The 13,281-nt window shown below is 54.2% G+C and overlaps 1 protein-coding gene across 1 annotated transcript in view; it reads right to left on the minus strand.

Annotated features, from left to right (window-relative positions):
• HS3ST3A1 (heparan sulfate-glucosamine 3-sulfotransferase 3A1) overlaps positions 1–9,102 on the minus strand; it is a 48,530-nt gene extending 39,428 nt beyond the window's left edge. Inside the window, exon 1 of the mRNA XM_068168653.1 lies at positions 8,334–9,102. Coding sequence (XP_068024754.1) covers positions 8,334–8,896 — 563 coding nt within the window. The 5' untranslated portion in view covers positions 8,897–9,102. The remainder of the gene's footprint in view (positions 1–8,333) is intronic.
• Between the last annotated feature and the right edge of the window lie 4,179 nt (positions 9,103–13,281).

A 13,281-nucleotide genomic window follows, 5' to 3' on the forward strand; every position in this document is an offset into this window, starting at 1 on the left:
TTAAGGGTAAGGTGGGAGTTGGTCTCTTCTCACATGCAGCAAGTGACAGGAAAAGAAGAAACAGCCTCAAGTGGTGCCAAGGGAGGTTCAGGTTGGACATTAGGAAAAATCTCTTCACAGAAAGGGCTCTCAAGGATTGGACCAGGCTGCACAGGGAGGTGGTGGAGTTACCACCCCTGGAGGCATTGAAAAGCCTCCTGGGTGTGGTGCTTAGGGACATAATGGCAGTGGCTCAGCAGCAGTGGTGGGGTTGTGAGCTCCAGGTGAGTGGATGGATTTGATGACCTCAAAGGTCTGTTCTAACCCAAACAGTCCCATGATTCGGTGACCCCAGTTTGCAGTCACTGGCTGGGGCAGGGGATGCTGCTCCATCTCCTGCTCACAGCCAGGAGTGAGGCAGGATCCTGATGAAGATGCTGTGCTGGATCTGCACGGGTTTGTGCATGGAAGGTCTGGAGTTGCCCCCGTGAGGCCTTCTGATGTGATACTTGGGCATGGCTACCCCACAGCAGAGAAAACAACCACACGAGGTTTCCAAAGCTCCCCTGGAGGAGGGATGGGAAGTTTCTCCTCTAGCTCCCATCAGAGTCATAGCCAGCAGCAGCAGCCTCAAGCCTGGGGGAGTTTGAGCAGGGATCTTTATATCTCTGCAACAGATGGTGTTGCAACAGAAAGAGCACGTTATGAATCTCCTCACTTCCAGGAAGCAAGAAGGATGGGCCTTGCCATGCATGAAAGGAACCAGCTATTTCTTTTGCTGAAAGATTTCCTCCTGCAGAATCACATCATCCAAGGAAAGAAACACCAAGAATAATTCACTTCCCCCAGCAACTCTATTTATATTCTCGCTGCGGGCACCGTCCCGCTCGCGTGTCCCCGGGGACCCGCACGGCTCAGGAGGTTAACGTGGTTAACTCCAACCCATGAACAACTGCATTTCCCAGGAGCTGGGTTATGTAGCAGACAGGCAGAGACACTGCCACGGCCCTCAGGATGGCCCCAGTCCTGCAGGCCGTCCGTGAACAGCCCCACTGACCCGCACAGGGCTTTGTAGACCCAAATATCCATTCCCAGTAACGTTTAACTGCAACTCAATCCACTTCCCTTCCAGAATACCTGCACCTAATGAGAATTTGCAAAGATTTATGGCCCCAACAGCCACCCCTGCTCCCCCCCAACTCCAGCCTCTGCAAAAGCAGTTTGGGTTACCTCCATATTCTCCAAGGGAAAAGCATAATTAGCAGCTCAGGAGGTTTAATGCCTCCATCGGGGGGGGGGATGGGGGGGTGGCTGAGGGTAGGGGGAGCTTATTCTCAGGCTTTTTGATCACTTGTTGTTTGCTCTGAACTCTTTGGAAAGGCACCAGATCCCTTCCCCCTCCCCAGACCTCGCTGCTCTTATTATAGACTTCAAAAGGTCGGGATGAAATCCTAGCTTGGCTGCGGTGAACAGAGAGAGTGGTGGTGATGGGGTGGCCAGAACACAGCCCTGGACCCCAGACTCATTCTGATCACTCCCAGGAGCCCCCCTGAAGCTGACAGAGCCGATGACAGGAGGGCAGGCTACATGCCTAGGTGGGCATGATGTGCAAGATCTGACCTTAAAGGAGGATGAGTGGATTCAGCAGGGTGAATCTGCTGCTCCTGAAGGGGTGTCACAGCTTTTGCCATAAATGGGCTCTCTCCCCAGGCAGCTGGAGCTTTGTGCTGCTTTCCACAAGACCCAGCTCAAGGGATGTAATTGACAAGATCTTGGACAGCCAAGGCCATATTTTCATGATTGCTCAGCACCAGCGGGCAGGGCCAGGGGAGCCCCAGCTCCTGAGCCCTGGTTCCCAAGTTCCCCAGCCCAAGCAGAGCCACAGGGTGGATGAAGAAGGTGACACAGTTTCTGTGCCCTAGGAGCATGAAGCAGTACTGAGGTGGAGGAGGATGGGGTCTATGGACTTCTGAACCTCTCTGGTACATCCCCATCTCTGGTACCTCCCTGTGCAGACCACAGGATCCACCAAGAGAAGAGTCCAATAAAATCTCAAGTACTCCTTTTGATGCCTCCTAATGGGAATGGGGTTAGTGTCTCCTCAGGAGCTCAGTGTCAGGAGCTCAGCCCTGGATAGGAACCTCTGACAGGATATGTATAGATACAAAATGCCTGAAAGACCCACCAAGCATAATAACCCTTTGGGGTTCCTCTAGGGAGTAAGTGAGGAAAGAGCCCAGCCCCAGATCTTTGTGGTTAGACCTTGCTGGGGATGAGGGCGGTGGATGTCAGCACAGTGCCATCACTGGATGGTGCCACCCATCCAGTGTGCACACCAGAAGGCACAGCTCCACTCCACCACAAGAGGACAGGAGCCAAAGCTGTGTCAAGGCTGCAAGACCTCTGCCAACAGCTTTGGTGATGGATTTCACCCAGTTTGGTTGCCAATGGAGGTCAAGGGTTTCTTTTTTCAGGAGAAAACCTCCATGGCATGGCTGAAGTGGGCACAAAGCCAAGTGATACTTAACCTGTTGGTCTCCAAGGGGAGAAACTTGCCTCAATCATCATTGTACCACCCTTGGTATCATCAGAGTGCAGAGTTAAGGTGATCTGGAGATTTTAATTACATATTTTCCCCTCTTATTCTCCTTGGACTCTTTAAAGTCGCTGTAGCCAGGTGGAGGTTGGTCTCTTTTACCAGGCAATCACCAACAGAACAAGAGGACACAGTCTCAAGCTGCACCAGGGGAGGTTTAAGCTGGATATTAGGAAGAAATTCTTCCCAGAAAGAGTTTGGCCATTGGGACGTGCTGCCCTGGGAGGTGGTGGAGTCACCATCCCTGGAGGTGTTTAGGAAGGGACTGGATGAGGCCCTTGGTGCCATGGTTTAGTTGATTAGATGGTGTTGGGTGATAGGTTGGACTCAATGATCTCAAAGGTCTTTTCCAACCTGGTTTATTCTATTCTATTTTATTCTATTTAACCCACATCACAGCCCAAGCTGGGACTCCACACAGCACTTCATCTCTGTGCTGTCACATCCCAGTCCTGCTGTGCAGCACAGGGACAGTGACTTCCCTCCCAGCTTACAGATGGACAAACTGAGGCACACGAAGACATCTCCCCAGCAGTGGGGTGCCAGCCTTCGCACTCTTTCACATCTTTACTGAAACACCAAGTTCAGATCATGCACAAAGGCAGCAGCAAAGCACAGGAGCACCAGAATCAGTTACTAGCTCTTTATAACAGATTCAGTTACCCCATTTCTGATCCCATCAGCATTTCCAACCAGTTCCTCCTCCTCATTGCCCTTTCCTGCAAGGAGAGGTCCCTTCAACCACCCATAAATCCACCTCATCCTCCATCTCCAATGGATCCTTGACCAGGGGATGCACACACTGCCCAGCCAACCACCCCTCTCCACCATCTCTGTACCTGTCTCACCCTATCTCCACCTGTTGTTTACAGTGAATTACCTGTACTTTGGGGCCAAGATCATCTTTTGTTCCCTTTTTATAGAGCACCTGGCACCAGGAGCTCAGTGTGGGGAGGTGTCTGATTACACAGCTAATAAATAAACAAGGACCTTGATCCTCTTCAACGTCTGGTTTGTCCAAGGCTGCAATTTCCAGAGAAACTGCTGCAGGCTGAGTTTGCTGCTATTAGTGATTCAGATGTGTTTGGGAGACAAAATGTTCCCAGGGTGAGGAGCAGGTGTGGTTAAACCAAGACCTTCCAGGCCTGCACTCAGCAAGGAGCAGAAAACCCAAAGTGGCTCAAACTCCATGGCCAACAGCACAACCCACTTTCTGAGCTGGGCACATGCAGAATCACAGCATCACAGAATCAGTGAGGTTGGAAGAGACCTCAAAGATCATCAAGTCCAACCTGTCACCCAAGACCTCATGACCACTAAATCATGGCTTCAAGTGCCACATCCAATCCCCTTTTGGACACCACTAAGACCAGATGTTCCTTGCAGGATCATAGAATCAGTCAGGGTTGGAAGGGACCATAAAGATCATATAGTTCCAACCCCCCTGCCATGGCAGGGACACCTCACACTAGATCCTTGCAGAAGCTGCAAGGATGGCTGAAGAAAGGTAAGGGAGAAGATGGCATTAAGGCAACTACTGCCACAGCATCTCCCACCCACAGGGTTGGTTTGTAATGAGGTCTTTCTTCCTGATGGCCATTTGGTCCTGTTCCACCTTCCATGAATTGTTTTCACTTTGCTGAAGTCTCCTCTGGCATCATCCATGCCCTGTTACCCCCCATACCTATGTTCCCATTCTCATGTTCCCAGACTGTGCTGTGAAATTGTGGTGACCACAAAACCCTGAGGACCTCCAGGCCATCCACCTCTGCAGGAGCAGCCCAGCTCCTCCATCCCCAGGGCTCTGATTTCACCACGGTGTGAGGCGCAGAGGATGGGAAAAGGTGGGATGCAGCTGCTAACAGCTGCTGTGAGCTCATCCCCTCCCCAGATAAACCTCCTTTTCTTCCACCCCAGACCGCTTCAACAACTGAGACGTTCCCTTTGATAGAGGAACATCAGTGGTTGCCTGGATTAGAAAGAAAGAAAGGAAGGGGTGGGGGGGGGGGGGGGAACCACAGCAGCCTTGGAAAAAAATAATCCCAAGAGGGCATTAATTAGGAGACAGAACTCCCCAGCTCTGGAAGCATCTGGGAGGAGCGATACTTAAACTCCCAAGCTGCTGGAGTAAGTTTGAATCATCTTTCATCTTCCCCTGGATGGGGTGTAATCTAATGACATTAGCTTGGCTTCGCTCGAGTGACATTGGCAGCGGTGCTCCAGCGGCAGGCAGATTAAAACATATGAAATAAATGTTCCTGGGGTGAGTGACAGTATAATGACATTCCAACAGGCAGCTCAATCAGCACCAGACTAACAAAGGATCAGAGGGAACCAGCCAGGCTCACAGCATCACTCACAAATACAGAGGTTGCAGGGTTTGGTTTTTTTTCCTTATTCACTTGAGTGGCTTAGTTCCTATTCCTGAGGGGTTCTCCCCAGCCCTTTTTGGGGTGGGGAGTGGCAGTTGAGCTCTTTTAAAGCCCCTGCTCACCTGCTATTGAACTCTGCAGCCTCAATAGCCTTGTTCAGGGCTGGAGCTGAGATCCCTGCGCTGGGAAGTCAATGCCAGTATTGTGGGCTGCCCCCCTCCCTCCTTTCGACCCCGTGCAAAGGGAGGGCTCCTAAACGTGGAACGGCAAAAGCTGCCCTGGGCACACAGCTCCCTCGATACCTAACCCACGCACTAGCACGCACGGAGGTGTCACCCGTACCAAATTAACCCACTCGGGTGGGGTTTGGTGAAAGCAGCCCCCGGGCAGGACCGCTGCCTTTTACCCAGGCACAGGGCGGGCTGCGAGAGCCTCAGGGTTATTCCACCTGACTGAGCAGACAGCAGTTTGAGCACTCGGGACACCTTAGGAGGTGACAGGGCTTTCGCCTACCCAGCCCGTGCCTCACAAGCTGCTGCCTCACAGGTACCAGCACCTCAGCAGCTGCTTCAGGAGCACCATCTCGCTGCTGCTGCCGCAGCTCAGCCCCATTGATCCACGCTCATGCCGTAACAAGCAGCAGTCGCTGGAGCTGCTCCTTTGTTTCCAGAAGGAAAACCTCACCATGCCCAAGACGCCACAGCCACCCTGCCACACTTGTGGGGTGGCATCCTTGTGACAGCCCAACGCCATGCTCCAGGGATAGATAGCAGCACTGCCCACCACCAGCCACGAAGGCTGATGCAAGCCCAAGCCGCCGCAAACAGCCAGCAGCTTCTCGTTGCCTTGGCCGGGGCTTCCTGTGGGCGCTGAAAGCAAACCCAAGTGTTTATACCTTGTAAATGATGCTGTTTAGTCTGCCTGCTGGGAAACAGCAACGCACGTGAAACCCAAGCCTCTGATGCCAAAGATAAGCACTCAGAACCCCTGGCAAACATCTGGCCGTTTCCCCGGCACTCAACCCTCCTCAGAACTTGCAGCAAGCCCAGGGAGAGAGACAGATCTCTCTCTTTTTGGTCTCCTTTTTTCACTTTTTAATGAGTATTTATAACCAGCTGGTAACTGGTTACCAACAGGCTGCCACCACGGCTCTGCCATCACGCCGGGACCCCGTGTGGTAGTAAAAATTACTCCTACAAGCAAAGGCAGCAAGATGAGGTCTCAAAGGAATAATCCCGTACAAAGAATTCTCTGTGCCTCAGCCTCTCCACTGGGCTAATAAAATAAATAAATAAATTAAAGACATAGGTTAAAAAAAAAAAAAAGGAGATGAAATTCAGTACATCAAACAGCAGAACAAACCAACTGCAGCAATTAATGGCAGAGCCCGTGTAGCAAAACGCTAAAACACGGTGATTACACAAACAGCCCGCAGGGAGCACCTTGAATGAGTGAGAGCTGCAAGATCGCGACCAAACCTCTGGGTAATTAAATCCCCTCCACCGAGGGCTGCGCTGGGCTCCGACCGCCTCTGGCTCCTCCCCTGCCTAGGTCTGCGCTCCCCGCTCAGGCACCCTTTCCAGCCAGCGGGGTCTACCCTACCACCATCTGCTCCCCAAAGCTCGGAGAGCATCGCTGACAAACGAGCTGCTCTGCAGAGCCACCCATCTATTCCAGCCGATGCCACCCCACGGCCCTCGGTTTATTTTTCAAAGTCAAGCCTCGATGAAAGTTCCTGAGGTGTTTTTTTTTTTCAGATCCGTTTTTAATGTTTCCTTTCTGATAGGGGAGGGGGGTCAGCATGTGGAAATTGGATAAGCGCACACACTAAAAATATCATTCTGTAGACAGCTCCAGCCCACACGAAAGGAAATCTTTCTGCTTGGAGAACCCACACTCTGCTGCCTGCAAAAAAAATAAAAAGCAGAAAGCCAAAAAGCAACCAACCCAGAGCGCTTCTGCCACCGGCAGATGCAGAAGGAAGCTCATTGCTTCCACGTGTTAGGACTTCCACACAAACACTCGGACTGTCAGTACTATCCTACTCCACATTGCCATCCTGCCGCTGCAAGCTAAGCTCCCCTCTCCCCCCCCCAAAAAAATATCATCCTCCCCTCTCTGCTAAGAGAGATTAACAGGAAAGGAAAACAAGCTCCAGGGATACCCCAAATCCTCTCCTTTTCCCCCTTGTTCATTCAAGAAAGCCACAAAGCTAGACACACACTCTGCAAAAAGAAAAAGAGAGCAGCTTCACCCCCACCCCAACCAGTCCTATCCATCAGAAACCTGCCAGGAGATGCTCCTCTGGTAACTTTAAACCACACCAGGAAAACACCTAACCATCACCAACGAGCATCCTGCCCCTTGCCTTTGGAGTCCGCCGTCTCGTTTTAAAGGGGCTCCCTTTTCTTTGGCTTAATGAGACACTAATTAATCACGAGAAGAACCTCATCTGCCTTTTCGCTGCTGCTTAGGCAAGGTGGGAGCGTGGCTTGTGCTCCTGGAGCTGACATTTTGGGTTGTTCCTTACAGGGCTGCTGAAACATTTGCATGGGAAATTGGGAAATAACGGAGGGTTTTCTCCTCACCGAACACAGAAAAGCTGCTTTTAAAAGCTGCATCTCTGGGCTGGGAGCTGCAGGAGGTGACGATACCGTAGTCGGCAAAGGAAAGCACCCCGGGCTATGGGGGGGAGGGGAGGGGAGCTCGGCTGGGAACTCAGATGAACCGCGGGTTTTGCAGCCCCCTCCCCAAAAAGTCAGGGGGTACCAAGATGTTAGCGGGGGCTGGGCTCCTCAGGAGGGGTTAGTTCTGCCTCAGCATCCCCGTGCAGTGCCCAGGGCTATGGGGCACCTACTGCACTTCCTATTGTCCCCCAGCCCTCCCCACAAGCAGCAGCCCAGGGTGCAGGGAGTTACCCTTGGGAGGTTCTCAGCATTGCTCTGGGCAGTGGGACGGGGTAGCGGGGGTGTGGGAAGAAATTAGTGGATGTGGTGGTGGGGAGCAGGAAGGAGGATGGGAGGTGGGGGCATTAGGGAATGGGGCGGCAGCGAGGAGGATGCGGGGAGAAAGAAAAGGTCTGGGGGATTTGGGAGCAGGTAGGGGAGAACGGGTGGAGAGAGGGGATGGGGGACAGAGGATGAGGAACCGGGAAACAAGGGCAGCGGGGCTGGGGGATTTGGGGAATGAGAAAAAGATCGGCGGGGGAGTTTGGGGAGCAGGGACAGGGTTTCGAGGAGCAGCCATGGGGTTTAGGGGAGGGGAGGAGGGTGTGGGGGTCGGAGATCCGCGGGTGGGCGGCGGAGGGGCTCGGTGGCCAGCGGGGGGCACTGCCGGCTCGGCCACGGCCCCGGCTCCGCCGCCGCCCGCTACAGCTTGTCCCGTACCTGTACCAGGCGAGTCCCCGCTCGTAGTTGCGGTCGAAGAAGTGGGGCTCGGCACCGACGGCTCGGACGTCGGGGTGTACCCGCAGGAACTCCAGCAGCGCCCGCGTTCCCCCCTTCTTCACGCCGATGATGATGGCCTGAGGCAGCCGCTTCGTGCCCTCTCCCAGCAGCAGCGTCAGGGTCCCGGCAGTGCCACCCCCGCCCGAGCCGCCGGCCCGGTTCCCACCGCCCCCGGCCGGCATCTCCTCGCCGGGCGCCGCCTCTTGCCGCCGCCGCCGCTGCTGCTGCTTGAGCCGCTGCAGGAGCCGCTTCCGCCGAGCCGCCGCCGCCTGCCAGGGGGGCAATTCGGCCGAGCCCCCCAGGTACCCACCGCCGCCACCCTCCTCCTCCTCCGAGGCGGCACCGGCGGCTATGATGGGTCCGGGCAGGGTCTGGCAGCGATCGGCCAGGCAGTAAAAGACGTAGAGGGACATGAGGAGGGAGCAGAGCATCACCAGGAACTTCTTGAAGATGCTGCGGGGCAGCGGCTCGGCGGCGGGGGGGGCCGCCGCGCTCACGGCCATGCTACCCCGAGGCGGCTGCCGGGCTCCTTGGCCATGCTCCGCGGCCGCCCCCCGGCGCGGCCCCTCCGCGCAGCGCTCCGCGGTGGCGGGGGGCTGCGTACTGCCGCATCCCCAGCACGGGGGCCAGGCCGCGGCGGTGCTTCAGGGGGGCATCCCCCTTTGGGGGGTGGGTGGGGAAGGGGGGGGAAACCGCCGTCGCCTCCTCCCCTACTGCCGCTCCGGGAAGCGATGCCGGGAACCCGCCGGTGCCGGGGGCTCGGTGCGGGGCTCCCACGTGCGGCGGCCGCCGCCGCAAACTTCGGCGGAGACATCGCCGGGAGCGGGGCGGAGCGGGGCGGGCGGGGCGAGCCAATGGCGCGGCGGGGGCGGGGGGCAGAGCCGCCCCCGGACCGGTCCCGGCGGAGCCCAGGGGTGCGGGCAGGGGAGGGAAGGGAGAACGTGGGGATGCCTCTTCCGAGAGCCTTCGAGGGGAGCGAGGTGCGGGGGTGCCCCGGGAGGCAGAAATATGCGGGGATTCCCCAGACGTTGTCCCAGGGGACGCCCCGGGCGGTTGTCCTGGAGGATAGAGGTCTGCCCCGAAGGATGTCCCGGGGGTTGCGGTGATACGACGATGCCTCAGAGGTTGTATTAGTGGGGAGAAGGATGCTGGGCTGTCCCAGAGATTGTCCCAGGGGGTGAGGATGTGTCCTGGGGGTCGAGGGTGTCCAGAAGAGCGTCCGAGGGTCAGAGTGATGCGATGATGCCCATAAATCTGTGCCAGGGGAATATCCCGGGGGCTAGAGGGGTGCTCGAAGGGTAGAGGGATATGGGGATGCCACGGAGGCTGTCCCGATGGGTGCGGGGATGCCCCGTGGGGCAGAGAGGAGATGTCGATCCTCCACAGCTTCTCTGCAGACACTGACTGACTTTTCCAGCTGCCCATTGCAGCCGCAGTGGGAAATCCACCCCACTGTCAGCAGACAGGCTCCTTTGGCAAGCAGCTCCTCGGGACTTTTCCATTCAGCGTGTGCAGTGCGACGAGACCACAGCGTCTGACCACACTCTGTCCACCTCTCTGTCCACCCACTCTGATTTTTTTTCACTACCCCTCTCCCCATCCCTCAGGTGCTTGCACAAATCCCTGCTTTGCCCAGCGACTTTACCCACCCCAACACGCACAAGTACCTTTACACGGCAGAACAGTCCCCCCCTTACAAGCAGTCAAACCACCGACGCGGGCGCAAGATACACTTGCAGGGCTCCAGCCAACAGTTGCGCTGAGCGCTGGCCTGATAGCAGCGCCGAGAGACCTGAAATTAGCCTTCCCCCCCCACTAGAACAAACCACCCCGAGGCTGACTGCAGGCTCTGGCCCGCAGTCGGTAGGAAATATCTACAAACACAACACGCTGTTGCTCTCCGAATTTGCTCCCCTCCTTGGAGAGTACATAAAATGTGGAAAGAGCTATCAGCTTCATGCCTCGGCTGCCTGATTCTAAGGGCTTCATTATTTCATTGCCTGTGGGAATGCCCTTTTAATTTGAAATGTTTGTCATAGATTATAGAATTTTTAAACAAACTTGCACATGAAACACTTGACTCAGATCTTTTTTCTTCCTCCCCACCCCTTTCCCCCTCCCCCCCCCTTTTCCTTTCTGTTTGGTGTGGCCCTAGCTGAGGAATTAAAACTTCACCTCCTTGGAAATAAAGCTGGTGTATCCAGAAATTATTCAATGAAAAGAGGAAGAGAAGGGAGGATGGGGAAGGAAATTGCAATGAATAATAATCAGCCATCTGCAGAGCTGGCTGCCTAATAAAAATGTGTTTCCAAATAGTAAACAGGCCCAAATTAATAACAAATGTTATTTGTAATGAATTATTCTATTAGATCTTCTCCCAACTTGGTGAGTTGTTCCTTTCTTTATTTTTTTTTTTTTTGACTCTCTAAGCAACAAAAACTTCGTCTTGGACGTGTGGATTTCCCCAACCCGTACCCACCCCAGCCGCTGCGCGGCCAGATCGCTTCATCTCACATCAGGGAGCGTCATTCCAACCCCCTCTGTTTGGTGACTTCGGGATACTGTAGCGTTGCAGGTATTTCAGCGCTTGAGATGTGTAAGTGGATGCCTGGTGTGATTTACAAAAGGCTATAAGCAGGTTAGGCCCCTAACACCTCTAGGCAACTACTTACATCATTAGGAACCTAAATGCCTTTATAAATCTGAGCTGTGATCCGCAGCTCATTGAAGTCAGAGAAAAGACTTTGCTGACATCAATGGGGCTTTGGAGTGGGCCCTGCAGAAGGAGCTGGATCAATGCAAAGTGCTTTGACTCCTTTATGCCGGTTATTAGGACACTTTTTCTCCTAGCCCCTTAGAACAAAGCTGCTTTTTCCGTTTGAATAAATGGTCACTTCAAGCAGAGAAAACAAGAGGAGTGAAGTGCAGGAGCGCGGTGAGGTGGGGGCTGTGTCTCTCCTCGGGGGTTGTATCAGAGGCCTCACATTTGCTGCTTTTCTTTGGGTTTTGGTTCGTTTTGCCCTTGAAAGATTGGTGAGAAGCTCAAGCTTGCCTTTAAAAAAGTCACTAGCTGCCCAGGCAAAATATGACCAGAGTCTATCTGGAAAGCAATAAGCCAAATCTAAAGGTATCTAAAATAGCCTTAGGATATTTAAGGCACTTCTGATTATTTTTTTCCCCAGAGCCTGACTCATGGTTTCTGCTTACTGGGGCTGAAGGTTCTGGTGGCTCCAACAGTCAGCAACCACTCCACAAGAGGGAAGGTGTTTTACCTGTTAGAGAGGGAAATCAGCTAGGGAATAGTTTCGCCTCTCTGCACCCCACAGGGCTGCGGACTCTGCCCATGCAGCTGCAAATGTGAGATTCCATTAGCAGCCTGGGTTTGTCCTTATTTCCAGATGAGTTTCGTTTAGTACAAAGCCCCTTTGGTGAGCCAGCAGCTATAAAGCCAGAAAAATTGGGTGGCTGACGTCATGACTTCAAGTCCTGAGACTGCACACCTCTTATCTGCTTCAGCCCTACTGCAAAAATAACCCTTCTGAGGGATAACGTGGTGGGGGTTGAATGACTTAGAGGCTTGGAGCAAAAGGTGCTTTCCATTTACTCAGTCTCTTACACAACTGAGTTAACATCTTCAGTGCAGCTTCTCTCTTTCCCCCTTAATTTTCCTCCATGTGGATGGCTCTGCCTATTCCAAAGCCTTGCACTGCAGCCCATTGCAGACACCAGCATGCCCTTCCCGCATCCCAGTGAGGTGCCTCAGTATGCTGGCATCCCCGGGGGCCAGGGGAGCTCTGTGTGCCATAGTGGGCATGGAAGCATGCCATCACCCTCCCTGGTGGGCTGGCAGGGCAGAGGCAAGCGTGGCCATCCCAGCTCACAGGGCTGCAAGTCGTGCCCATGACTCATGGCTCCCTGGCACCAGCCCTGCTGCTGGCATGGGCTCAGCCTGGGGATGGTCCTGGCAGGCTCTGCTCCGTGATCCTGTTTGCACTCGTTCCTTACCATGCTCATTTTCCCTTTCTCTTTTTATCTATTTATTAGTTTATTGCTTGCCCCACTCCTGCCTCCCCTCCCCTAGGAGTGCTCTGCTGCATAACTCATTGCTGGTGCTACTTACGGGAGCAAGCAGGGCTCTTCTCTCAGCATGCCTGGTGCCAAAATCCCCCCTCCACCACCACCAGCAGCCCATTAGCAAGGCTTTCTATTTTAAATGGACTTGTTTAGGATGCCTTTCTTTGGGGATCCCTTCATGAGACCCCAAAGGAACAGATGTGCTTACCAGGAGAGCCCTTTGGCAAGCGAACCTGCAGAGGCTTGACCTCAGCAGCCCAAATATGCTGCTGCTGCTTTGGCAAACAAGAGCTGATAACTTTGCTTCCATCTGATATTTCCAGGTGCTGCCATACAACTGGGAATGTGGCAGGCTTCCAGCTCAGATGCCTCATGCACACGGAACCCAGCCCAGCCCCGCTGGGACAGCTGGATTTTTTTCCCCCTTTCCCGGTGACCCGTAGCGTGAATGGGATCAGGGGTTAAACTGGGAGTATGCTGGAAAAGGGACCGGGGAGCCTGAGGCTAGCACAGCTTAACAAGTGATTATAAGGCCTGAAGGCAAAGGGAGCTGCTGCCTGTCAGGAAGCTGCTGCAGAAGAAAACATCCCATTGTAGCGGGGAGATGGAGTATGGGACAGAGGAGAGAGGAACAGATTGATAACCGAGGGGCAATGTGACCCTGCATGGGATCCTACAACAAAAGCCCCTTCATCTAAAGTGAATGGGAACAATAGCTGCTGGGGACAGGCCAGCAGCAGCACGGGGGCTGAGAGCCCCGAGGAGTCAATGGCAGGTCCTGTTTTACCCAAATCCTCTATTGATCTCTGTAATC

The sequence above is a fragment of the Melanerpes formicivorus genome, unplaced genomic scaffold (genome assembly GCF_026170545.1).
Source record: "Melanerpes formicivorus ecotype bairdi unplaced genomic scaffold, bMelFor1.0.p_v2 SCAF_147, whole genome shotgun sequence".
NCBI classification, from domain to species: Eukaryota; Metazoa; Chordata; class Aves; order Piciformes; family Picidae; genus Melanerpes; species Melanerpes formicivorus.